General features: G+C 57.6%; 1 protein-coding gene across 1 annotated transcript in view; it reads right to left on the reverse strand.

Moving 5' to 3' along the window:
- The window catches only part of SRCIN1 (SRC kinase signaling inhibitor 1), a 46265-nt gene extending 40260 nt beyond the window's left edge, over positions 1-6005 (reverse strand). Inside the window, exons 1-4 of the mRNA XM_068977472.1 lie at positions 5943-6005; positions 3640-3670; positions 3220-3521; positions 73-171 (exon numbers count right to left, since the gene is read on the reverse strand). Of these exons, the coding sequence (XP_068833573.1) occupies positions 73-171; positions 3220-3521; positions 3640-3670; positions 5943-6005 (495 nt within the window). The remainder of the gene's footprint in view (positions 1-72; positions 172-3219; positions 3522-3639; positions 3671-5942) is intronic.
- Between the last annotated feature and the right edge of the window lie 17209 nt (positions 6006-23214).

The following is a 23214-nucleotide window of genomic DNA, read 5'->3' on the forward strand; positions in this document are numbered from 1 at the left end:
TCCAAAAAAATATTCTCCCCAAAGCCCAAGTCTGCTATGGGTTTGGGGGGTGAGAGGAGGCGGGTGACTCACCTGGGCCGGCTGGCCAGCCCCGGAGGGGGCGGAGTCGCCATGGAGGTGGGAGCAGAGGGAGCTGAGGAGGCACACGGGGTCCACGGTCCAGCCGCCAACCTGTGTGTGCGAAGGGGGGGACACCCCATTAGGGGGAGCGGGCAGGAGCCGCTGGAGGACTGTGACAGGGCGGGGAGGGGAGGTCCTGGGGCAAGTTTGGCACTGAGCTCACACTGCAGAGGGACCCTGCAACGGTGGCTAGTCCCTTACCAAGTCTAGGTCCCCTCCATCTGTTTCCGGGTCAGGCTGGGGGCTCTCTGAGCCCAGGTCAAAGCCTTCCCCAGCAGATACTCCTGAAGTCCTGTTCGTCAATTCTTCACTGCCTTTCTGGACATTCTGCATGGGAGCTGCCCCTCACCTCTTCCCTCTTCCAGCTCTTCACTCCCTCCTGGCTGAAGCCAGACACGGGAAGGAGGGGGCCTCACCCCAGTGTACCTCTGGCCCTGCAGCACGGCTTTCCTCCCTGCCATCTCAGGGAGGCTGCTTTCCTCTCCCACACCACACCGGAGACTGGAAACCCATCCCCCCCTGGTTCCTCCAGGCCCTCTTTCCCCTCAGCATCCTCAAAGTCGTCCATCTCTCATTTGGTCACCCCACAAACATGTACAGAGCCCCAGCTAGGCTTAGCCTCTGCGCCTTAGATACAAATGAAACGTCTGTAGGTCCTACCCACTTGCGTGCATGGCAGGGAATGAGAGTGAAGGAATAAAGGCCTGAATCTGTGAGTGGCTGTGCTCTGATTGATTCACTAAGTATTTACTGAGTGCCTGCCCTGTGCCAGTGACCATGCCAGGCACATAGGAGGCCCTCAGACATGCCCACATCCTCTCTCCCAGGCCTGCTGCCCCTTGAGGCTGCCATCCAGTCTGTCTCCATGTTTTTTTTTCTGGCCAGACCTCCCCAGACAGGTCTGCAGCCCAGGAGTCCTGTTCCCTCACCACCTCCAACCCCTGACACTAACCATTACATTATCCTGGCTTGAGAAAGGAGTTCTCTATACCCTATGGATCCACAGATCCTGGATGGTGCCAGTGGCTGTTTCCAGACTTCAGAAGTGCAGAGGGCCCTCCTGCTGGGCCTTCTGCCCCTTCCTCAGGGATATAGGACATTCCTGGTCCCCTCTCCCCATTCATCCTGGGCCCTCTCTCTTCTCAGACTCCATTCTGCCTTGGTGACTACACTTACCCCAGGTCCCACTTCCATTTCTGCCCACCTCGTGCTCAACCCCCTTTCTAGAGTCTTGAGTTGTATATTCAGTGCCTAGCAGACATCCCCGTGAAACACCCCTATGTCCCCTCTAACTCATCTCCCCTCTTCCAGTCCCTCACCCTCCCAAATGTTTCCCTCCCAACCATCTTATTTCCCCTGAAGCACCAACATCTCCCTGTCACCCAGGTTCTTCTGTCTTTGCCTTCTGGATCCAGACAGCAAACAAGCCTTGCTCATCTTCCTTCCACCCCACCCCCACCCCATCCCTTTCCCTTCATCCTCCCTAACACACTCTCTTCCTCCTTTCCTGCCCCTGGCTCCAGCCACTCCCCCGTCCCCTCCTATTCACCATCTAAAAACAACCATGGCCCTCCTAGTCTCCACCATCTGGCTCCCACACCTCCCACGGCCTCCCACCCTGAGCTTTCTGCATCAGCCTGTTGGACCTCTATGCCAGTCCGCAAAGCAACTCAGATCTATACCCACCTCCCATCTTCTTACCTCCTAAAACTGTTCTCTTCCTCCATGACCATTCAGACCCCTTTCATCCTTCTAAGTCTAGTTTAACTACCTCTTCCTCCATGAAGCCTTCCCTGACCAGGGCTGTCCACCTGATCTCTCTTCCTCCAAACCCCCTTCGACTCACTGTGCTCCCTATATTTAAGTCTCACCCCATCTAGATCACAAAGGGCCTTGCCCCCTCCTCCTAAGCCAGAGCAGCAGAAGGAATCCACTGAGAGGGACCCCTGAGGGGGAGGGCCTGATGTCTTTCATCCGCAACTCTCCCTTATCCCAGTTGGAACTCTGCTCCTGGGAGGGCTCCGGAGAGGGGAAAAGGTAAGAGCTGGACAGAACTGGAGGTGATATGAGAGGCAGATAAAGTACCAGATATGTTCCAATGTATCCTTGTTCCCTGCAGTGAAGATGGAGGTGGGCACAGTCTTCCTCCTACCCAGCCACACCCAGCAGTACTTGGAAAGGGGGACAGAGCCAGACAACTGTGGGAGCAGGGACTGACACCCCAAGGCTTGACTGAAAGGATGCTGGCGTGCTGATGGGAACAACTCCCTTCCCCTCCACTCTTTCCCAGCTGAGTCTCAACAACCAGCATGCAGCAGCTGTCAAGGCCCCACACCGATGTGGGACTGTAAGTAGAAGGCCAAGACAAGACAGGCCTTACTTGTAGACAAGAAGGCCTTACTCAGATGCAGAGGTGCATCCAGGAACCAAGGGGCTGGGAGAGCTTTACAAAGGAAGCATCGCACCTCATGTAGAAGGAGACAAGTCCTGGACCAGGGAAGCTGGAGTCCTGACTCCCCTCTAAGGCTTACTGAAGACAGGACCGAACGAAACCAGGCACAGAGTGGGGAGTCCTCTAGCTCAAACTCACACAGCAAGTCTTGGGGGAAGGAACAGGGTGAAGAATGGGGGAGGAGGGAAAGGCGCCAGGAATGCTGGGCTCTGTTGGGGCACAGCCCACCCAGCCTTCTGAAGCTCCTCCCAAGGTCTGACCTTCCCTTAGGGGCCACATCACAGAGGTGCCCACCCCAAGGTACTCCAGCGCCAGATGGACCCTCAGAACAGTCAGTCCTGGAGGCTGTCCCCTCTTCCTCCCCACCACTCTCTTGACCTCCCAGACAGCCTTCCCTCTGCTCAGCCTACCAGCCCCAGGTGGAGGCTGAGCTTTCTCTGCCCAGTCCCACGCTCCAAATTCCAAGACTGCAGGCAGAGGTCTGGGCTCTGAGCCCCCATCTCTTTCCTCCTCAGGTTCCCAAGAGCCAACTAGCAGATTTCGGCGTCCCCTCCTCTTCCCCAGAGGCGTCTCAGAATCAGGATGAGCCTGGCGGCAGGGCCGCACAAGGCAGACCCCCTCCCCAGCCCGCGGCCGGCCCCACTCACCTGCTCCCGCATCCTGTCTTGCTGACCCCGCAGGGCTAGGGCATGCTGCGGGTACTTGCTCTTCAGGTGGTCCATGAAGGCATCGCGCTTGCGGTCGGCATCGGCCTTCTGGAGCCCGCTGAGCGCCTCCAGGCTCTGGGCTGCGATCACCGTGTGCCGCCGCTCGGACGTATGCACCAGCCCCACGTTGGAGAAGCGCCGGCCCCCGCTGCCCCCGCCGCCCCCGCCCCCCAGGGTCCGGTACTCCCGCGGGTACTCGGCATCGTCTGCAGACAGCATGGGGGGGCTGCTCCGCTCCGGATCTGCGAGAGGGGAGAGGGGGTTCGGCGGGGTCACGGTGCGTGCTCGGCCTGGGACTGCCCATCCCCCACTGTGGTCGCTGCGAGGAGGGGCTGGCCTAAGGGGGGCGGCAAGAGGCACCTGGGGTGAAGCAGGGGCTGCCCGACGGGCACTAGGAACAGAAGAGGTAGAACGGGGGCTCCAAGAAGGCTAGGGGGCAAAGGCAGTGTCCAGCTTCCTGCTCTTCTGCAGGGTTTGGAGGATAATGATGCGGGTTAGGCGCTGGCCTTAGGAGCCAAGGAGGGGTTGAGAGCAGGTGTCCCAGGCACCTCTCCAGCCGCACATCCCCTTCCTCCTTCCTTAAGCTGGGGTGAACAGGGGAGGGAAGCGGGGTTCCTGTTAGATGCTTCCTGCAAACTGTGGAAAGGAGCCTGCACTGTCTTTCTTTCAAGAGCATCCTCCTGGGAGTGGGGTGGAGGCTAACCTCCTCCCTCAGACTAGCACGTCTAGGACACACGTGTTTAGGCTGGGGGTTGGCTTGGAAAAGGGCCAGGACTAGGGAACAATGGGGGTGGGGGGAGTGAGGGCAAAAATCACCCTTCCAAGAAGATGCAGGTCCAGGGTCTGGGGCTTGGGACCCCCTTTCCCCTCTCCACCCCTCCCCCACCCCCCGAGACAGACAGACAGACAGACAGGAGAGGCTGGGCACAGAGAAGACAGTGAGAGATGGACTGGGGACAAACTGAAAGAAAGCAGACAGAACAGCTCAAGCTTTCCCCGCTGGGACCCTCCTCCCGCCCTTCCTTCAGTCTCCCTCCCAACGTACACAAGTTCAAGACCTGTAAGGGACGCACAGGGGACAAAGGACAGTACAGAAGCGAAAAAAAGAGAAGGCCGGGGGTTGAGGTCTCCATGCAGAACTCTGAAGCCCGTCCCCACTTGCCCACCAGCCCTAAGCCCTCCCCTGGCCTCCCCGGGCCCAGTTCTGCAGTCTCGCACCCTCCAGCCTCCATGCTGACCTTCCCATAGCCCAGCAGGGACGGTGGTTCCAAGGTGCCACCCACACCAGGGATGGGAGGGACTGCTGGGGCTTACTTGAGCCATATTCCTGGTCATAACACGCATTTGCCCTCCCTCGTTTCCAGAAATCACCCACTTAGCAGACAAACACGGTTTTCCCGGCATACCCCCAGCCTCACAATCCACTAGTCTCAAAGGTGAAATCCTCAGGGTAGCCTCGGTCTGGAAGCATCAAGCACCGTAGCAGACACAGGCAGCCCAACGCAGGGGCTAACTCCCAGAAACCGAAGGGGGCACAAGTCGGGGGCGCTGAGGGTTCTGGGACCCGACCAGGTTCCCTCCAGTGCAACTCTCTTGGGCCCCTCCCTCCACACACCCACTGTTCCTCAGGCCCCTCCTGTCCACCACAGGAGGCAAGAGGACATTCAGCCACATTCCAGAGAAAGCCGCCCCTCGCCCAACACACACATACACTCCTCCCGGGATGTGGCCGAGGCATGAGTTCTCTGGCAGCCCCAGTCGACTCAGCACCTCCCCCCAAAACCAAGGGAAGAATGGCTCCCATAGACCCAGAGTTCTGAAATTTCCAAGGGTCTGACTGATCACTTATCATAGCCTTCAAACCTCGCTGCACTGCTGTGGGGGTATTACTGTAATCCCACTTCAGAGATGGGACAATTGAGGTCAGTGAAGTGCAGTGACATGCCCAAAGCTGCAGTAAGTGGCAGAGGCCAGAGCTGACTCCAATATTTATTAGATTCACCTCACCCCTTCTCACCACACCTTCCTGGCCAGAGGAAAACTGTTTGCTGATGGAACAATAATACCATTGGCACTCCTTGTTTACCTGCTGTCTCCCCACCCTGGCACTGGGTCTGGGGTCCTTCCCTCCCCTAGACATCTGTCCCTTGGTTGTACTCCCCAAAGTGAGGTCCAGACACTCAAGAGATGACTATGGGAGGAGTGCTGTTTCAGAGCTTAATAGTTATACTTTAATTTTCAAGGATTAAAAAAGAAAAAACAACAAGGCCCAACTCCTGATTTCAGGGGTATCATTCCTTGGGATGGCAGTGAGCTAAGGTTTCCTTTTAAGTGAATGCATTAAGTTCAAAGTTAGTTAGCAAAGAACAAATTGAGTTTGCATTAATACAGTATGAAGGTTCCCTGGTAGTGAGGAAATTTCTGAAGCTGGCACCTGCCTGAGGCTGGGAGCCCCAGGGCCATCCTGATGGGGATCCAGCCCTTGCTCTTAAGGCGCCAGTGGCAGCCATGGTGGCCAGTGAATATGGCTGAAAAGAAGTGACCTGAAAATCATCCAGAAGAAGGATGCCCGGGATGAGGGGCTGCTCTGGGTGCCGGAAAATAGCCCCAACTGGAGTCAGGGGATTGCCTCCCATGACCCTTAAATTCTGTCTTCCACTCACCCTCACCACCAGCTGGAGGACTGCTACCTCACGGGACCAACTGAGCTGGAAGAGACCCTCCATGGCGGAGCGCCCTGGATACTTTGTTATCTTCCTTTGCCCAGTGTGGGGTGGACTCTGCCCACAGCCTCACTGCTGGAAGCCCAGCTTTCAAGCTCAGTTTGAGCCCTGCCTGAGCCAGAGGGTACCCCCCCACCCCCTGCCTGTGCCAGCCAGCCAGGCTCACTGTGCCGCCTAGGGCTCTGGATACCTAGGCGCACTGGGAAAGGTCAGTTCTCATCTGCCTTCCTGCCCTTCCACGCCCCTGGACTCAGAAGAGCTCCTCATGCCCACCTGCACCCTCTGTGCCAGCTGCTGGGGAGCTGTGCCAGCGTCCTTCCCTGGCTTCTATGCCAGTGTCCTTGCCTGGCTCCTGGGGGTGGGGCAGGTGGTATGCCAGCCTGAGAGAAGCAGGGAGGGTGGGGAGGCCCAGGGTCACCCAGGCTCTCCCAGGTCGATTAAAGGGGCCGAGGTGGGGCTGGCAGGGAGGGGTCCAGGCTGCCAGAGCAGGCAGCAGAGAGGCAGAGGCTCCAGACAGTGAATGTGTGCCCACAGCCCTATTGATGACTACAGCCCGTAAACCTCAGGAGTGGATGGCACTGAGGGTAGGGAGGAGGCCGCTGAGCAGGCCCAGAGACGGTGGAGCAAGGACCAACTCCTCCCTGCCTCCTCCATGACAGGGCTCAGCCTCAGGTGCCCGGACACTGGCAGGTGCACGCAGGGCCATGGGTGAGGCAGGACCTGGATTCTAGGGGGTGGCAGGGAGAGAGGAGGAAGTAGGAGAGACAATGGGCTGTCTCTGAGGGGACGTGGGGCTTTGATTTGAAATCTTTAGGCTCTTTTGAAAACTAAGAACCTTCAAGATCCTTGGCTTTCTTTAACAAAGAAACTCAGGGAAAGAGGTGAGGTACCTGCCTGACCCAGGAGTCCTAGCTCCCTGCTCTGTGCAGAGCTCTTTCCTCTCTGTGGGGCCCCAGTAGGCTGAGACAACTGGCCTGGGATTCTTGGTCAGGGCACCATCCTGTTGCCTGGGGATAAAGGGCCCTTGGGGGCTCGGAGGGCTCAGGCAAGAATTTATCTGAGCCAGAACACTGGGAGAACAAAAGCCCAGACCAGAGACCTCCTGGGTTTAGAGTCAGCTCTTCCTCTGCGGGGTCCCAGGTTAGCCATTCTTTCAGTTCTCCACCCTAAAAGCCTCTTCTCTCTCAGAGCCTGAGGGTACTGATCTGTAAAATGGGGACAACATCTCTAAACCCCTCTCCTGGGCAGTGGGTGAGAAGCTAGCAAGACAATGAGGAGAAAGCACATTTTGAACTAAAGACATTCCTGGCATGTGGGCTGTGAGACAGCAGGACAGCCTTCCCATTGCCCCGGGCCTGGTCCAGCCACCACCAAGGCCTCAAGTGGCCCTGACCCTCCCCAGACAGAGCAGCTCGGTGAAAAGCCAAGGAGATCAATTCCAATCTAGCAAGCAGTGGCTCTGGGTGGCAGCGGCCCTGAGCAGATCGATGCTTCTGTTCACCGGCAGAGGCTGCTGAGGGATCTATCTGGGCAGGAGTCTTGTGGGTAGGGGGACCTGGGGAGGCAGATGGGACAGGGAGGCCTGAAGGCGGTAAGCAGACTGGATTCTGCTGGGGCAGGGTGGAGAGACAGGGGATGCAGGGGAAAAGTGGGAGACCCTGGATGGAGAAGCAGAGCTGGAGTACAGCTGGAAGGGGCCTTGGGACAGACAGCCCCTGAAGCGTGGGGGTGGGAGGAGTCGGAGAGACAAGTTGGAGGTCTTGCTATCTCTCCAAGAATCCTCCGTGTGCAAGGCCGGCTATAATTTTTGAGTCAGAGGTTCAAGCTACAGGAGAGATGCCCAGGACTAGCGGAATCCAGCTCAGAATGAGGGGAAAGGGAAGGTGGAGAAGGGGGTGCTGTCGCCTCCCTTAGCTCTGCCTTCCCTGCCTGGGCAATGGGGAAGCGAACCTGTCTGGAGGCTGGGATGACCAGGGAGCAGTGGGCGCCCCCAAGTGGCCAGCTGCGGATAAAGGCGCAGGTGCTTGGGAAGAGAGCGACATTGTTATTTGCTCCACCAATTCCAAATTCCACGTTTATTTATGAGCCCAATTTATTTTTATCCTCACTGCATTCTTTCACATGAGATCACTGTAACTCATGATGAGAATTAGGATCCCAAGGTTTCAGTGACACTGTCTCATAAGCCATCCAGCCCCTCCCCACCTTGCATCTTTACCCCAGATGTCACCACCCTCTGTCCTCTGGCTGCCACTGGGCAACAGTTACACATGACATCATCTTCCGAGGAGGAGAGTGTGGAGAAGGGGAGGGGGGAGGGAGAGGGAAGAAGAAAGAGGAAGGGGAGGAAATGGAAGAACAAAGCCAGGAGCTACAAAAAAGAGAAGGGTCTCACTGGGGCCCCTGCTGGGAGGACCAGAGTTTAGGTCTCTGGGTCCTTCTCCCCAGAGATTGGGAGGGCTGGACAAGGCCCCTCCCGTGGGGACCTGAGGTCTCACAGGCGTGACCCCAACTGGGGCCTGGGCACCAGCTCAGGGAGTCCAGAGGGCCTGGGGCTAGATCCCAGTGAGGTCGGCAGTCAGGGCAAGCAGTGGGGAAGGCGGTGCATGGAGACTGCCAGAAAGGTGGAGGGCCTGGCTCAGACCCCGAAGTGCCCCGTCCGCGTCCACACACACACTTGAATGCGTGCGGCACAAGTCCCACCATCTTCAGCCAAAGCAAGAGGAGCCCAAGTCACCCTGAGGAGCCCTGAGGCGACTGCCACCATCGATTGTGCCTGACAATTCCATCCTGCTGGGTGGCTGGCTGCGCAGTCAGGAAGCGCACTGTGCTGGGAGGTCAGAGGCCAGAGGACAAAGGTCAAGCTTGGCAGAGGCTTCAAGAACCTGGATGAGGCGAAGGGATCATCCCTTCCCACCCCTCCCTCAGTGAAGAAGCTGACCCCTCAGTCTCCAGGCACCCCTGGCTCTGGCCCCCTGTGTGCCCAGGCCCTCTGCCTGTGGGTCCTTGGAGCAGAAGCCCATCTGTGTCTGTTTTCTAAAACCATCTTTTCCGCCCCATACCACAGCAACCAAAGTCATTTTCCGGGCAATTGCCTTTCTGTAAACATTCCTGTGTAATATCCCCCCAAATTGCTAATGCCCAGCACCCTGTTGAGTCTCCCCGTCACTCCAACCAAAGCCTCCGAGGTGGGGGCGGGCGGAGGGAGGAACAGGCATCAGGGGGAGAGGATTAAGGACAGGGCTTCACGTCCAGCTCCTGGCAGGAACCCTCACACCTGCCCCCACCGTGTTCCCCCATTCCCCACCAACCCAGCCCCACTCCCCTGAAGGTCAGGCCTCCTCAGGAGACTCTGCCTGGGCCAGGAGGCATGACAAAGAAGAAAGGGGAGGGGATCCTATGGCAGAGAGGCCTGGGAGGAAAGGGAGAGGGCTTGAAAGCACGCGGGCGATGGTCAGACAACAAAGGTGACTCCCTGGGACCTGGAAGCACAAGCAAGCTGTCATCGCTGGGCCCCCAGGGAAGGCAGTTCCCTTGTTCCTGAGGTGTTGAGAAGGAAGACACAGATGTGGGAAGAGGCCAGGGGGAGACCATCCCCATGATGGACCATTTCCCCAAGGCAGGGCAGTGCTGGGGGACAGGTGCAAGGCGAGAGGGTATCAGAGGCAGGATGGTCCTTGGCTGGAGACACGGATGTCCCCTCCCCAACCCCCAGCACTGATCTACAGAGCCACCCTAGAGAAGGGCCTGGGTTGGGTCGATTCTCCTGGCAGTACAGCAGGGAAATCGAGGACGGGGGAGGCTGAGTGAGTTAACTGTGTGGACTCCCTTCCCCGGGCTGAGGGAAGAGGAGGAAGAGGACTGTGACCCCTCTGGACTCTTCTAACTCCTTGCTCAGGGAACCCTGCTCCCCTGCTCCCCAGCCCTGAGGGCATCTAGACTCTAGGGGGGCGTGGGGTGGGGATGAGAGTCTGCCAGGGAGGGAGCCAGGAGACGGGGCGGGGCTAGGGCACTGTCAGTCACAGCTTCATGCAGGCAGAAAAACACGAACCAATTTGCACAGATTTAAAACCCACCAAAGGCCACTTAGTTGGTAAACGAGTCGGAATCTAATTAAAGGACCTGTCAGGCCTGGGGGAGGGAGAGCTCACCTGCCTGGGTCTCAGCTGCTCCCAGCAGGGCTTCTGGAGCTTTCCCTAGGGAGAGGGTATCTGAGAGAGGGAGGGTGTCAGGCTCCCTGGGGGTGGGGCGGGCACTGCCCCAGCCAGAGGCTTCCTGAGCCAACTCTTCCCTCCCACTGTTCCACAGGCCGACTCTGCCCTGTGACCCTGTCCACTTGCTCAGCCCGGGAGCGCCGTAGGGCAGGGCTTCTTCCCTCCAACTGGGCACATCGCAGGACAGGGCCCATGCCTCCTCCCTCAGACTGAGAGCCTTTGTGTCCCCCCCTTAGACTGGGGACACCCCAGAGCAGGGCCCCTGTCTCCCCCATCAGACTAGGGGCTCGCCTAGGACAGAGCCTTGTCTCCCCTTAGACTGGGCAAGACCTGGGCCTCCTCTGTGGGGGCACTAGATAGGGCCCCCATTTACCCCTTTGGATTAGAAGCTCCCTCAGGGAAAGGCCCTTGTCTCCCCCCTTAGACTGGGGCCTCCTTGAAGGCAGAGGTACCCCCTCCCCTACCCAGACTGGGTGGTCTTGCAGGACAGAATTAGGTGGGGTGAAGAGACTCACAGGCCACCTCAGGAGTGGGGTGGGGCCCAGGGACAGAAAAAGATGCCAAGCTTGACCTCAGTGCCATCTCTGCCAGTGCCCTGGCTCTGCGTGGCAGTGGAGTCCTTGTCCCCTTCGACCTGCTGCCCTCTCTCCATGACTCCCCACAACCATAGGACAGCCCTCTCTCTGGTGAGGTGACGGCTCTTCTCTCTTAGCAAAGCAGAGTGATGTCTCCAGACTGTTCAGCTAAGCCCGGCCTGCGTCTGCTTTCACTCCAGCCAAATGCCTCTCACGGGGAAGGGAACCGAGGCACGGAGAGTGAACCCGAGTCACACAGGAGCTGGAAGCAGAGCTGGGACTGGAACCTGAGTGTCCTGGCCCCCGGGGACAAGGACTGTCCCAGCCCTCTCTGCCACTTCCCAGAAAGCAATTGCCAGGGGATCCCTTCTCCAGGCCCCAGACCCCAGGAGGGCAAGACTAACAAGCTCCTTAGGAGAGATCAGCAGCAAGGAGGCAAACGCCATGGCACCCTGGGCCCCAGAGAGAGACGGGCCATGAGGCACAGTCCAGCCACCCCCTCAGGTGCCCATCCCGGCCCAGCAGCTGCTCACCGCACAGAAACCAGGGTCCCCATGTGGCACCTGAATCATACTCCTCAGACAAGACCCCCTCCTGGCGAAAGAGCTGACAAGCCAGCCTCCTGCTCAGAATTTCAGATATGCAACCCTCCCCCACTGCAGGTGAAGCTATGGCATGACCAAAAATCACTCAACTAGGAGGGGAGAAAGAGCTCTGTTCAAACCCAGCTCTGCCACTGTCTGGCTGTGTAACCTTGAGAATGTTAGCAGCCTCTTGGAGCCTCAGTCATTTCATTTGTTTTTGTTTTTTTTTAAAAAAGCTATTAACACTCAGACGGGTGTGCAGGTTGCACACTGCACAAAGGCACCGGCTAGGGGCGTGGGTGGGGGACAGGCTCTTCCTGATCTGCCCAATCCCTTGATCTCCTTTCACTCTACAGTCATCACAACCAGGATGGTAGGGGGTTGCATTTTCAGTGACTGATGAAGGTCTGGCTAATTGGTTTCCCCAGGAAGGGCGGGGGCGGGGATGCAGAGGGGAGCACGTCACCCCTAGTCTGAAGCCCTCAGGCCCTCGCTGGAGAAGCTGGGAACAGCCCTGGCGTGTGCCCACACAGCCCGCGCTAACAAGCTAACTCCTGCCTGGCATCTCCACCACCATCACGCGCCCAGGGAAGGTGTCCTGTCAGCCCCACATCTCCTTGGAGAGGCAGCGGAGAGGAACATAGGCAGGGAGGAAGGGAGGGAGGTGGGGGGAGGCGGGAAAGCAGACGCCTGTGCTCCAGCTCTGCCACTGCTCTGGGGAGGCTGCCAGAGCACCTTCCATCCCCTGAGGGCGGCGGGATCTTGAGCCTCGGGGTGCTAAGGCCTGGGCAGCTGGTGTGGGCGAGGGGAACTTTACCATACCCCTGAAGCTGCCTTGGGCTGAAAGCAAGCCCAGAGGGAGGCATCCTGTTCCCAGGAAGAGGGACCCCAATCCGCTGGACGCGAGGGAGTGGAAGCCTCACCATGCACCCCAGCTCCCCAGAGGGAAGTGTCATCAACACCCAGGCTTCCTCGAGGGTCTCACAAATGTTGGACACGAGCCCCAGCCCAGCTGGATCCTTCCACATCCTCCTCTAAGACACCGCCCTTTGTGGGGTCAAGTTCTCTCAGGGAGCTTTTCCCAGCCCCACACCCCAACACCCAGACAGCTCCCTCAGCCACCAGGACGACGGGGTCCTGGTGTCTGCAGTCTGCAACCACAGGCCACGCTTCCGCTCGTCAACGCCTGAGCCCCGTGGTGCAGGTCGACATGCCCAGCACAGGCTCACAGACCCGTGCCCAGTCACGAGGGGCTCCCCTGCACCTACCACAGGCATCCACACACAGAAGGGCACACCTGGCCCCGCCGGGACTGGGTCACCCCAGAGCCGCCACCCTGACCCACCACTGTGCCATCTTGGATGCCATGCAGACAGACAGGGCACGGTGCCCGGACACACATTGCGTACATTTACCATCCCCTGACAGAGTCACTGCACGTGGGAGCTCCCTCGAGTGTTAGTCTCAGGCATCTCCAGTTTGGACTGAGAGACACTGGGAACCCCATTGGCCATCCTGAATCCAGCCACGCCTTCTCAGAGACGCGATTTCCGTGGCCCCTCTCTTGCTTTGCCAAGTTCAGGGTCTCTGAAAGTGTTTACACTTCGTCTTGACATAAAAGCCACTCCACTCTCACCAATGTTTACCCAGCCAGGCAATGCCAAGGAGGCCGGTTCAAGACCTGGTATGCCCAGCCCTGTCTCCCTGTACAGGTTCTCAGCCTCCTGCAAGGAGCTGGCGGGCCTTGGACCCACTTCCACCTGCTGCCGGAGGGTGGACAGGACTGCGAGTTTCAGCCCTCACCTCACAAGGTAATTACTCTACTGCCCTGCAAGCCGACTGAGAACAAACAGCAAATGTGCATCCCATCAGGTTCCCTCCCTAGGGATGCTGAGGTTAGTACCGGGAGAGACTCTGGAGGGTGGAAGAGGCGAAGCCTGAGAAGGCAGGAGGAGACTCAGGGTTTCCTGCCTGACTGCTGGGTCCACACTGACCTGGAAGCCTGCTCAGATTCCAGGGGCATCTTTCAGTTCTCCCTGGTGTCTAGACTGAACCGTCCCACCAGAGCAGCATCTGGGAAGGTGGCGCATGAGCTGGAAGGGAGGGGAGAAATGCACAGTCTCGCCTTCCATCTGCAAAAGACTTGAAAACTCCAGCCTCCCATCTCAGTTAAATCCACCCATCTGTGTGGAGTGACGAGATGTGAACTCAGCACCAGGCTTGCTGGGTGCTCTGGGGGAGACGGACCAACCGTGAAAGACAGCACTCCTGATTCCCTCCCTCCCACCAGGCATACACTCAGGACGGTCCCCAAGGAGCTCTGAGAGCCACTCTTCATTCAGTTCTCAGATACACCTTGTGAGGTTCTCCCCCATTTTACAGATGAGAAAGCAGAGACTCAGGAAGGGGTGACTTGCCCACGGTCAGAGCTGGTAAGTGGAGAAGACCTGGTCTCAACTCTGGGGTTCTCAGCCAGGATACCCCTTCCCTCCTCGATGCCCTGCTGATTCATCCCTGAATCTTCGTCTCAGCCCCTGGGCCAGAGCTCCTTATATCCCCTCAGTCTATCTAGCTTCCTAAGAAGGAGGAAGCTTCGAACAGCCCCCTCCCTAGTGAAGCACAGAGACCCTCAGCACCATCCTTTCTGGGGAGACCACACACCAGAAGAGCAGGGACCCTTCCCTAGGGCAGGGCTGAGAGAGGATGAGGGGCAGGGAGCAGGGCAGCCCCAGGGCCCCCGAAGCCCAGGATGGGAAGGAGGTCCCACTTTTCCACAACCCTCCCCCATACCTCAATTTGGTGCAGAGCCTCTCCCCCCCAGGCCCTGCCACAGGCTGTGCCAACACCAAACTGCAAGTCCTCCATATTTCAGGAATGCCATCCAGCAGGGGCTTGGATACCTCCAGAAACAGAGAGCTCATTGTGTCTAAGGCACCAGATACCTTGTGGAATCCCTCCTTCCTTAAAGTGAGCCAGAGTCTGTGCCCACGGCCCTCAGAGGGACCTGGGGTGGGTCACGACTTTTCCCTTGGGGCCAGAATGAAGGCTCCTGAACCCAAATCTTCTCTCCCCAGCCCGACACCTCAAGTCCCTCCGTCTGTGGCCTGGCTTCAGCCCTGGGCTACCAGCACTGCCCTCTGCTGGGTCAGCCTCATGTTGTCACCTTTCCTGTTAGCTGGTGGCCTTCAGAATGGCTCCAATTGTCCAGACGAGGTCTGAGCAGCCCAGGTGACCCCACTGCGTCTGCACTCGCCAGCCCTCCTCCTGGCCCCAGCCTGTGTGCCAGGAGAAATCAATGCCAGGGCAGACCCAGCCCTGCTCTGGGACCAAGACAGACCTTCCTTGTCCCCTGCTCCTAACTTTCAGGCCTCCCCTGCCCTCGGGCCTCAGGGCCAGCTTGACTCTTCCTGCCGGGGATAGATGATTCCTGGCTAAGTGAGTTCAACCTGCTGGCTCCTTCGAGGCACCTCCCTCTGCCTTCTGATGCCTGGCCTCACTAATGCGGTTCCAGGAGTCTGCTTGGGGTCTTAGCCCCTTCCTAGCAACTATGGCCCTGTCAGCCGCAGCCAGGCGTATTCCAGCTCCAAACACCAAAGCCTTTGCCCAGGAGTTTGAGTGGGCAGCCTGCTCTGCCCATAATTCTCTGGTTAGTGGCCTGAGGCCCTTGATACCCTGCTGAGCAGCCAGCCATTGCAGGGGTGTGTCCAGCCACTCTAAGGACTGGAAAACCACAGCCCACACGATAACATCTGAAGCATGTTAACCACACAGTGCTTCCTCCTTGTTAACCTACTTCCTCCTCACCAGACTCTGCCCTACTGCCAGAGGGCCCTGGATTGGAAGGAGAGGCTCCCTCACCCCCCGCTTCTCCCAGCATTCTGCCCTGTATCTGCATGCCACGCTCGCACGGTGGCTAATTCTGGCATCTCATCAGACAGTAATTATGGGGGAATCAGCAGCACTGTCATCTCTGCAGCTCGGCACCTGTCACCACGCCACCATCCCCAGGCTGCTGGGCTGGGACCGGAAGCTGAGGGAGGAAGGGTTTACTGGGCTGAGGGGCATCTGCTCCCTCCTCGCCTCCGCAGCCCTCACTTCCTTCAACCCTACCTCCCCACAGGTGTGCAGCGCATGTCAACCAGGTGGCCAGTGGCCACTCCAGAGCTCCCTGTTAGCCAGGCCAGGTATGGAATGCACGTGCTCTGGGTCACACACAGGTGTGTCGAGGAAGGACACAGCATGCCGAGGTTCAAATCAAAAAATGCCCCTTCCCATAAGTGTGACACGGAACAAGTTGTTTGACTTCACTGGAGATCAGTTTCTCTAATGGGGAAAATAGTGCCCACCTTGAGCAGAGGGGAAGAAATAAATATGTAGAGTGTCTAGCCCAGTGGCTGGCACACAGATGATCATGTATTCATTAATAAACAATGCATAATAATAAATTAATAAACACACCTACTGTGTGCTGGGGAATATGAAGATGCCAAGGTAAGTGAATCGCAGTTTAGCAAAGAGCACGCTGGGTCTAGGCATGGGTCCTGGCCACACTGGGGTGTAGGCATTCTGTTTGGCTGGTAGTGTTTTATTTTGTTTCTTTGATTTTAATGCCTTTAAGGAACATAAGCACGTTTCTCTACGGTCCTTATCCACTGCTTCACTCATTTCCGGCCCCTGAAAGAACTGGATTTCCTGCCCCAGGAGCGAGTGTGAACTCAGAGGGGCGACAGCAAACTGCAAGTCCTCCCTATTCCAGAACGCCACCCAGCCAGGACTTGGATACCTCCAGAAACAGAAAGCTCATTGCATTTAAGGCACCAAACATCTTGCAGTGCTCAGAGGAGCAAGCCTGGAGGTGGTCAGGGAGGGACACTTCAGGGAGGAGCAGAGGTGGGAGGTGACAAAGGCAGGGCCTTCCTGGAAGAGGAGGCGCAGGAGCAGAGGGTCCCAGAGGGAAAGGCGAAGCCCACTCGGAGCTGAAGGAGACATAGGCATCTCAAGGGGTCTTTCCTGGTGCCGGATTTCCGCCTGGCTGCAGCGCCTCCGCTAGTTTCCCAGGTGGGTCCTGCTGGTGGAGCTATGACATACGAACACATCCCCTCGCCCCAGGAGCAGCATCTGCTGCCCCAGCCTCGTCACTGGGTCTCTTCCCTGGCCCCACGCAGCCCACCCTCACTAGAGTGGAAAAGGACTCTGGCTAGAATCGAAAGGAGGTATGCACATGAGAATTCTCTAACCTCCAATCCACTTCTGACCCCTGACTTCAGGGTCAGGAAACCACCCCCCCCTCCGCCCCCGCCCTGCCGAGACTTCCCCAGGGGTGGACCCAGGAATGCAGTAGGGGGAGGGAAGTGGATTCCCAGTGGCTTGAATCACAGGGAACCGTGCTTGCGGGGGTGCAGAGAGTGAGGCAAAAGGCACAGCCCTGTACATGCAGCATGAGGGACAGAGGCTGGACTTCAGGTGGAAGGCACAACGGCAGGAGGGGGAGCGGGGCTGAAGTCACCACGGTGACCCTGGGCATGTTACTTAACCTCTCTCGTCTGTCACCGCCTTTGTAAAACAGAGACTACAGCACGGAGCTCACATGACAGCTATGAGGATGAAATGAAGGGACAGAGGTACAGGGCCTGATCCAGCATATGGCTCATACAGTTTTGAGCAAAATTCAGTAAATATTGGTCATTTGTATTTTTATTATCACCAGGAATACTTTCCCCCCCAAACTCAGTAATGACTAAATGAACCCCCCATACCTCTCCAGCCCTGCACTCCCTTGCTCTCGCTGAGCCACAGAGGGAGCGTGGAGGTATCTTCTAACCAGAGTCGGCAGAGAGGAGCTGACCCCACAGGGCCCACTTCCAAGGAGGCCTCTGGACCCGGATGATGCCTGCCCCACCACAAACAATCTAATAACCCTTCACAGCACATTTTCAACCCCCCTCCCCACATGTTATTCCACTCTGGGTGGTAAAGCCAGATAGGGGTTGCCCTGGTTCTTTACAGATGTAGAAAGTAAGTCTTGGGAGGGACTGAGCTAGCTGTCTCTGGGAGTATTCTGGAAGAGGGTAAGTGAAAGAGGAAGACATTCAGTCTTTCCTCTTTTCCTAGTTCCTGACCCTCAGCCTTGGCCCATCTGTTTGTGTGCAGAAGTGGGGCGGCGGGGGTGGGGGGTGGCTTGTGTGACCAGGACAGGGGCCGAGGGGAAAGGCAGCAATTTCAAGTCACTTCTGCCTTCTCCTGGCAGCAGCCACTGATAGGGGAGGGAGGGGAGCAGCGTCGTTGCTCTTTTAGGAAAACGGTAATTTTAATTAAGAGGCAGACAAACGAGCGCTCTGCAGATTGTCTCCGAGCAAAGTTATTAAAAAGCCATCAAGGCGGCAGCAGCCACAGTGGCAAGGAGGGCTGCCTGCCCCATCTGCCCGCCCGGGGCCGAAGCATCCCTCAGAGAGTGGAGAAGGGCTGGGGGACACGGAGCCTGCAAACAGCCAAGACAGGGACTCTGCAACCCCTCTTCAAGGTGAGACAGGCGCAGCACTCAGACACTACCCGGCTGGAGCTGCCCCACCCTAGGGAGGGGCTGGGGGAGGTACAGAAAGGGAACCACAATGGGGCAGCCCCTGCTATGGGCCAGGCTCTGGTCTGGCTGCTGCTTTTCCTATACTCTTCTCAACAAGCCTGCCATTTTATAGGCAAAGATATTGAGGCTCAGAGAGGGAAAGTGGCTTGTCCAAGGCCAGCAGCTCAAACATGGCTTAAGTGAGCATTTGAACCCAGATCAGGCTGACTCTCAAGTCCAGTGCTCTAGGCTGCTGGTCCCGGGCACAGAAGTGGGAGGTGGGCTCCCAGAGGCCCTCTGAAGTGGCCTCTGCTCTGGCCCAGCAGTGCTGCTCACAGTCCCCAGGTTGCATGGATTGAGACGTCCAGTCACTGCCTGCTTGGCGGGAACACATTAGGAGAGGAGTGCCATTAGGATGCTCAACGGAGACATGCAGTGAGGAGCAGCCGCCAGCAGGGGGAGCAGGGGCGGATGGGCATCAGTGGACAGACGGTCACTGCCCTTTAGAGTCAGGGGGCCAGGCCACAGCCTCAGGCCCCAAAGCCAGTGAACTCTGCCAACCCCTTAACCTCTATCCCCACACCACTTGAGCAACAGAAGAACTTTCACTGTCTTCGTCACTGTTGGCCTCTGAGCCTAGCCCAGCGCCTGGCACAGAGAAGGTGTTCGATAAGTCCATATTGAATGAAGAAATGGATGGATAAACGAATAAACGATTAAGTAAATGAAATGAGATCACAGATTTACAAGTACCTATAAACGCAACAAAGCTGTACTGAGGTCTACATGGTCCCATCTTCTCCCATCCCCCTCTGCTGGCTGATGGTGGAACACGGGTTGTCCCCCATAAGAAAGGCCCCTTGCTCCTGACCCCTCTCCCCAGGGCTCCAGTTCCCTCGACAGAGGGTTCCCTCCTCCTCCCCCTGCCCAGCCCCCACTGCACGGAGCTTTGCAGCGAGCACACACATATACGTGCACACGTTTGCTCGCACATACTAACTCACATGCACACACGTGCACACATAGACACATTCTCTGCCAGGCAAGGTGCCCTCCCCAGAGTCAAGTCTCTGCTGCCCTCTCCCCAGGCAAAGGCCTGGGCCCACCAGGGATAGCCCCCTCCCCCATTTCGCTGGGGAGCAGTGGGAGGCAGGATGGTAGGGAGAGGTCCCCCCTCCTGGCTTACCAACCTGGAGACTTTAAACAGAGGGAGCAGAGTCCTGGAGCCTTCCCTCCCGCTGCACGCTGGAGCCCTGGGCGAGGGACAGGAAAGGAGGAAAGTGTGAACGAAGGCCCAGAGCCGGAGGACAGGAGCTGGAGAAAGGATGGGGCGGGGGCGGGGGCGGGGGCCGGGCTCCCACATCGGGATGGGCCAGCCGGACAGGGGCCTTGGCCGTGGGGCAGGAGGGGACAGGGACAGAGCAAGGCAGAGCCTTCAGAGCTGCCCCTTTGGGGGTCCCTGAGGGCTGGGGGGCAGGCAGGACAGAGATGGGGTGCTGGGTCAAGAGCTGGGGCTGAAGGGACAGAAACATTGGTGGGAGACAGACAGGAGACAGACAGCAGGACAACACAAAAAACATGGGGTTCCTCAGAGTGGGGTCCCCAGGACAGACAGCCAACAAGCCAGGCCTGGTTCTCCTCCCAGAAACGAGGACAGCCTCTTTACTGGGGGCCCACACAAGACCCCAGATGAGAGCACCTTGGAGGGCCCATCTGCCTCCCCCAGCCAAGGCCACCCCATTCAGGAAGGTTGGTGGGTTCAGAGTCTGAGGGCCTCCCTTCATTGCTCTGCTGAAACCCCCTCCCAGCCCAAGAGACCCCCATCGGCTCCACTCACCAACTAACCTTGAGGAAGGCCCCCTCCTCTGTCTGTAGCAGAGGAAGCAGAGGTTCTTCATACCCGACAAGCGCGCGCACGCTCGCTGTGATGGGGACCGTGCCGGAGAATGGCACCCCTGCCCATACCGCCCAAAGCCCTGTGCCCAGCTCCTGCTTCCACGCTCGCCCAACCCTCAGCCTGCCAGAGCAGGGTCCCTCTCAGCTGCGCATCCTGCTGCCTCCCTCTCACTCGCTGGAAGCCCTTCTAACTGCACTGCCTGCCCCCCAGGCCACGCTGCCCATCTTCTGCCTTGCATCTGGGGGTGCGCAGCACTACGACCTGCCTGCCTGGAGACACTGTGGCCTGGACGTCCTCTTGGGCCCAGCTCTCACTGGGCTGGTTCAGACCCATCCACGCCCACATCACGTCTGGCTGCAAGCATCCTCAGAGCCCCCTGCCAATCTCATGGTTCCAATTTTCCCACTGATTACCCAAGATGCAGGCACCCTGGGGAGAAGCAACTGTTGTACCCAGATGTTGGGACCTTGGCTGGGTGAAGAAATCAAAAATGTTCACTAACATATCTAACCCCAGAGGGCTTCCTGGACAGGCAGTGGGGTTAGGGGTGGGGCACAGAGGGGCACCAGCTGGGGCACGAAGGCTCAAGAGCCCTAGCTCCCTCCTTACCGCTAGCCTTAAGTGGCAGCTCCAGGGGCCCAGCCCCAACCAGGCTGAGGTGAGAATCTGGGTTTTAAGGAAGACTAAAGAGACTTTCTCATATATGCCCCTTCTTCCTGGGGGAACAGCCACCCACTTTTCACTCTCAATTGGACAGTAAGGAGGAGGATGAGAACAAAGATTACTATTTACTGAAAGTTCACAATGTGCCAGGAACTCTGCCTAAATTACCTCATTTAATCCTGGTCCACCCTGTGAGGAAACCACCGCGATCAGCCCGAATTTACAGACGAGGAAACTGAACTTCAGAGAGGTGAGGTGACTTGCCCCAAGACACACAGTGAGTGTCAGGGCTGGAATGCCAGCCCAGATCTGTCCGAATCCAGAGCCTGAGCTCTTGACTGTAGATCTGAACTGCTTCCCATCCATCCTCCCCCAGGATTTGTCTGTCTCCCATTCAGTACTCTAACTTTCGGCTGCAGATGGACCAGGGATCAGGGGAAGGGGATGAGCTGTTGGGTTCAGAAGCGGGTTCAGGATCTCCCAAGCTTCATCATTAAATGACTTCTGGCTTTCCAGGAGCCCTTTCCTACTTTCCAGTCGCCACGATGGAAGAAGCTCCAGGAAGCCCCTCAAAGGTCTCTTCTCATTTTAACATCCAGAAATCCTCCTGAGCACCCAGACTAGGGAGTGTCTATAAAGTCAGGGGCAGCAAAGCGAGAGTCACTGTCAGTCCTAGTAGCCCTGGCTTTTCCTCAGAGTTCCAGTTTTCAACTTAGAAGGAGGCTGAGGCAAGAATGGGGACTCATTCAGGCCAGCCTGACCATGGGGAGGGGCTGGACTGGCATGGGGACAGCCCAGGAGAGGAGGCAGAGAGGCCCGGATGTATCTGCAAGGGCTTCAGTGAGCCGTGGCATGCCTTCCCAGTGAACTGGGATCGTTAATTCTTCCCCAATGAGGCAGATGCTGGGCCTGGGGTGATGCCACAGATGCCTGCTGTGCCTGCAATTATCAGTTGCCCTGGGGTGGAAGAAGGCAGGACGCACACCTTCTCTGCCTCCTAGGCTTTGCACAAACATCTCCAGCTAGGGCCGCTACATGGGGGTCTCTGGCTCTGGGCCCCCTGCCCCTGATGTGGGCCCCTGGGTCTGAGGTCTCCAGCACGCTCTGTGGCTAGGGTGGAAAAGAGGCCAGCGTGCTGGGATAATGATGTTTGCCAAGGTGTGGCAGGCAGGCACGTGAAAAACCCAGCTCCTTCCCAGTCTTAACGCCACTCCACTCCGGGATATGCAAGCAACTGGGCCAGGTGGCTGAGGCTACCAGGAACCAGGAAAAGGTTGTGGGGGAGATGAGCCACCAGCTGGAAGTGCCTCCGCAGAAGAAAATATGGACTGGATTATAGTCCCTGGTTGGAATGGAGTGGAGCAAAGCCTTTCTGGGGTGGGAGGAAAATGGACGTAGCGGAATCCTATAGCCTCTCCCTTACCCATCCTCTGGGCCCAATGGACAGATTTAGACAAGGTGTGCCTTTGGAACAGGAAGGACTGTTTGTAAGACATGTGCAGGCACACAAAAGCACCCGTATTCTCTTGGGCCAAATCTCCATTTTTCCTGGTTTTTCTGGAGCTGGGAAGTATTATTCCCACTCTCTGTATGGCAAGGCCTGTATTATCTCAGGAGAGAGGAGATGGGTAGAACCTGTGACAGCTTGAAGGGACCTTGGATTTTCTAGTTCCATCCTCTTTCTCACACCAGGGACACTGAAGACCAGAGGAGGCAACTAACTTGCCCGATGTCACACAGCAGTAGGGAGGCAGGCAACCTGGCACCATGCAATGCGTGTTCTTCACCGTGCACTTGACCTCTCTGCCCTGGGGGGTCAAAGCCGGATTTCCCTGTCCCTTCTCGTCCCCAGCAGCTCTGAACCCCCCTCCATCATGGCCCCCTGCACTCTGCCAGCCGTCACGGCCACACGAGATTGAACTGGACCTACCAAGCTCCTTTCAATAGCCCAAAGGTCATCTCAAAGGTCATATTAACCAGTCCCCTCCACCTAGGTACAACACTAGCCTACTTGCGTTCATATATGCCTATCATCGAGGGAAAGATGCACACACAGCACCTCAGAGAAGCCACCCTTCATGCACCGGGAGATTTCCTTCCCATCTAACCTCGATTCCTCCTGCTGCAGCGTGGGCCTGTTTCTTCTCAAGCTGTCCTGAGCAAAGACAGGGGGAGGGGAAGAAGAACAGGATTCCCAGCCTCCAAACCCTCTGTCTGCCCACCTACAGCAGAGAGGATGAGGGCAGAGTGTCCCAGGGTGGCTGGGCCCTGAGCCCAGTGCGCTGTGCGAGGGGCAGGAGGGCTGCGGTGGCAGCTTGAATGTGGGAGAAACAGCTCTTCTTGGAATTGTCCTTCCAGCTTCTCATTCCCTGCAAACTCCTGCATCTCGCGTTAGGGGAGGGTCTCCACTGCGTTCAGAGATAGCCATCCCCTCCCCATACCGTTCATTGTTTCTTACGTGACAGGCACTGTGCTGGACATTTTCATCCGTTGTTCCACTTAAGCTTCACAACAATTCTGTAGTCAGAAACTAATTTGCCTGCTGGGCCAGTTCCTCCCTGAGACTAAATCTAACCTGGATCCCTCTTGCTGCATTTCCTCTGGTCTGTCCTCCATGGCGGTGGAGAGGTGATTTTTGCTCCTGTCTTCAGAAATCCCATCTTACTCAGTGGCCCACCTTATCTTGCCCAGGCTGCCAACCTTTACCCCAGTATTGCCCC

Source organism: Capricornis sumatraensis, chromosome 8 (assembly GCF_032405125.1).
Source record: "Capricornis sumatraensis isolate serow.1 chromosome 8, serow.2, whole genome shotgun sequence".
NCBI lineage: Eukaryota > Metazoa > Chordata > Mammalia > Artiodactyla > Bovidae > Capricornis > Capricornis sumatraensis.